This window comes from Buceros rhinoceros, unplaced genomic scaffold (assembly GCF_000710305.1).
Source record: "Buceros rhinoceros silvestris isolate BGI_N320 unplaced genomic scaffold, ASM71030v1 scaffold45483, whole genome shotgun sequence".
NCBI classification, from domain to species: Eukaryota; Metazoa; Chordata; class Aves; order Bucerotiformes; family Bucerotidae; genus Buceros; species Buceros rhinoceros.
Genome location: NW_010403872.1, coordinates 1 through 2,568, shown reverse-complemented (window position 1 = coordinate 2,568; position 2,568 = coordinate 1). Strand labels below are relative to the sequence as shown.

The window sequence follows — 2,568 nt, the reverse complement described above, 5'->3', positions numbered from 1 at the left end:
CCGCTCTGGTGACAGCAGCCCTGCTACGGGGCCACATGGGAATATGGGAGGAGCTCTAGGTAACAGTAGGCCTCAGCACAGAGAAGAGCGCGGCCAGCTGGTGTGTGTCATGCAGAACTGATCTCTGCTCAGGACTGGGGCTAAAAGCACTGCCAGCAGAGGTCAGTGACTTGACTGGCCAAGAGGATCCTTGCATCTGTTCAATCTATTTACTTTCTAAATATTTAGTTATTACTTCATTATTTTCATGATTCTGTGTTTAATCCTCTGCTTCCAGACTGAAATGCGAACACGTTCTTTGGGCTAGGGCACAGTTCAATGAACAGAAACCATTTGTCATTTATAACAGTCCGTAAAGGTGTTTCTTAAGTGGAAGGGTAATTTTTTTTGTGTCTTAAATACAGAAAATGGAACCAAGTACAGAAAAAGGTGACAACCTGGTCAAGAAAAGTAAAGCACATCGCGGTAAGAGAAAGAAACAACCTCTAGCTCTGGAGACTCCAAAACCCAAACATAAAGTTACAGAAGAGAGCGCAGACTTGCAGATACTACCCAAACAGAAAAAAGCCAAGCAGCTCAACAAGCCAAAGGAAGCAATAAAAGAAAAAGAGATGAAGAAGACTCCCAAGAAGCCTGAAGCAAAGTCTTTTGCAACACCCAAAGTTGGCAAATCATTACAGTCAGGCAAGAAGTCATCAAAAACAACAAAGCAAACACCCAAGAAAGCGCCCAGGCCACAGTCAGTGTGAGTGTTACCTGCTGGAACACATTTTATAGTCATTCAGTGGTGTCTTTTTAGTAAACAAATATATTGATGAAGTAAAAGTACATTATTAAGAAAATCTGATCCCAAGAACTTTTTTCACTGAGACCTGTAATAATTCATTTGTGTTTCCTTTTAACTGACCAAATAAACTTATAATCTTAATTGGCTCCACTTCTTACCTTTTATCTTTTCCTGGCCCAAACTAAAAGCACTCAACTTCTTTAAGTGTCAAAGGGCAGGGAGGGGACTGTTCTAGGAGAGGGTGAGAAACCTAAGTGACATCTTTTTGAAGCATAGCTTAGTACTGGAACAGGCAAGAAGCATCCGTACCTACCAGGAGCAGCAATTTATTTAATGTGTGGTTTAAAGTGTATGCTTTGACTATTCACACTTCTGTCACATCGAGCAAAATCTCCTTACCTTCACTTCTGGGCTTGCTTTCTTCTTTCAAAACAAGGGAGGGTATCTCTGCATGCTGCTTGCAGTACTGGTGGGTTTTTCCATCTGAAAAACACCAGAGGTCGTATGCATTTGGGATGTGCCCACTAAGTGAACCGGTCCCATAAAGGCATGAAAAATACACACTAAGGCACTGAAACGTTATAAATTTGAAATTGTATAGAATAATCAGATGGTTGTTTTCTGTATGATTACTTCAGATCCTTTTCAAAATGAGAATACAAGACAGATTTGTGATGAAAGGTCCTAGTGGTAAAAATCAACAATTGAGGACACCCTATATCAATAGATTTGCTACATAAAGAGTAATTTGGGTACTAAATAGAAAGGGGCAATAGAAACAAGAATATGCAAAGATTCTGATTGATCTGTGGTGTCAACTTTCAGTAAAGTAACTGTAGGCAAAAAAAGCAAGTCTGGCTCAATGATCCCTGTTAGATCCGTGCTGACAAAAAGATGTGATCTTGTCCAAAAATAATCCCATCACTTTCTAGTCTGGGCTGCACAACATTATCTATGTTTATAATTATATGACCATACCAATTGCATTGTGATTGGAGGAATAGTCTTTGGTTGCATTGCTCTGGGCACAAATACGTGGAAGCTGCATTTGCTCTTGGGCCTGTCTGATTTCCAGTGGGTTGTATTTCCATTTAGTGGAACGGTGTGGCTTACACACGCGACAGGTACAGGAGAGAGCAGGCACAGGATTGCCTGCAGGTGAATGTAGTTCTGGTACCTGAGGGCTCAGGAGTGTTAGAAGATACGTATGAGGTCAGTAACTGACACAAGAATTAACTGAAATTACTTACCTTGCCTTTTACATAACTCTCACTTGCTGATTTTTCATCTCGCATTCACAACTCGTTTTCTGCTTCTTAACCCAAAACCATATTCCACTCTTTTTAACTATGTGCTTGCGGAGGCTGGCTTAGAGCAGTCTATACAGCTGTGCAGGTGCACATTACAACGGTCTCGCAAATCTCTGCTGCCTATGAATAGCTGCCTCCTCTTGCAAGTGTGGAGGCCTAAAACACGTACTTTGATTTCAAGACCGCCTTTTTCGGAGTGCCTCCCTTCTAGGGTGTCTGAGCAAACTCGGGCAAAGACCTTACCCCCCTCACAGGGTGACACTGCCTCAACTGGAAATAAACGGCTCCAGACGCCTCTGCCTCATGCTCACCTGCACAGGGAGATGGCAGCGGCCACCACCAGCAAGGGATGTCTCAACTCCGGAGCGCAGGAAGTCGCTCCTGCTTTTGACGCTCAGAGCAGAGCAGCGCTGGAAGGAGGGCCGGCTGCGCCGCCCGACCGCGAGTCAGGGGCAGCAGAAGGGGCCTCTC

At 43.6% G+C, this 2,568-nt stretch overlaps 1 protein-coding gene across 1 annotated transcript in view; it reads left to right on the top strand.

Annotated features, from left to right (window-relative positions):
* Window positions 1-745, top strand: part of RSL1D1 (ribosomal L1 domain containing 1) — a gene marked incomplete at both ends in the record, with an annotated part of 4,744 nt that extends 3,999 nt beyond the window's left edge. The window contains one exon of the mRNA XM_010133151.1: window positions 405-745. Within this exon, the coding sequence (XP_010131453.1) occupies window positions 405-745 (341 nt within the window). The remainder of the gene's footprint in view (window positions 1-404) is intronic.
* Between the last annotated feature and the right edge of the window lie 1,823 nt (window positions 746-2,568).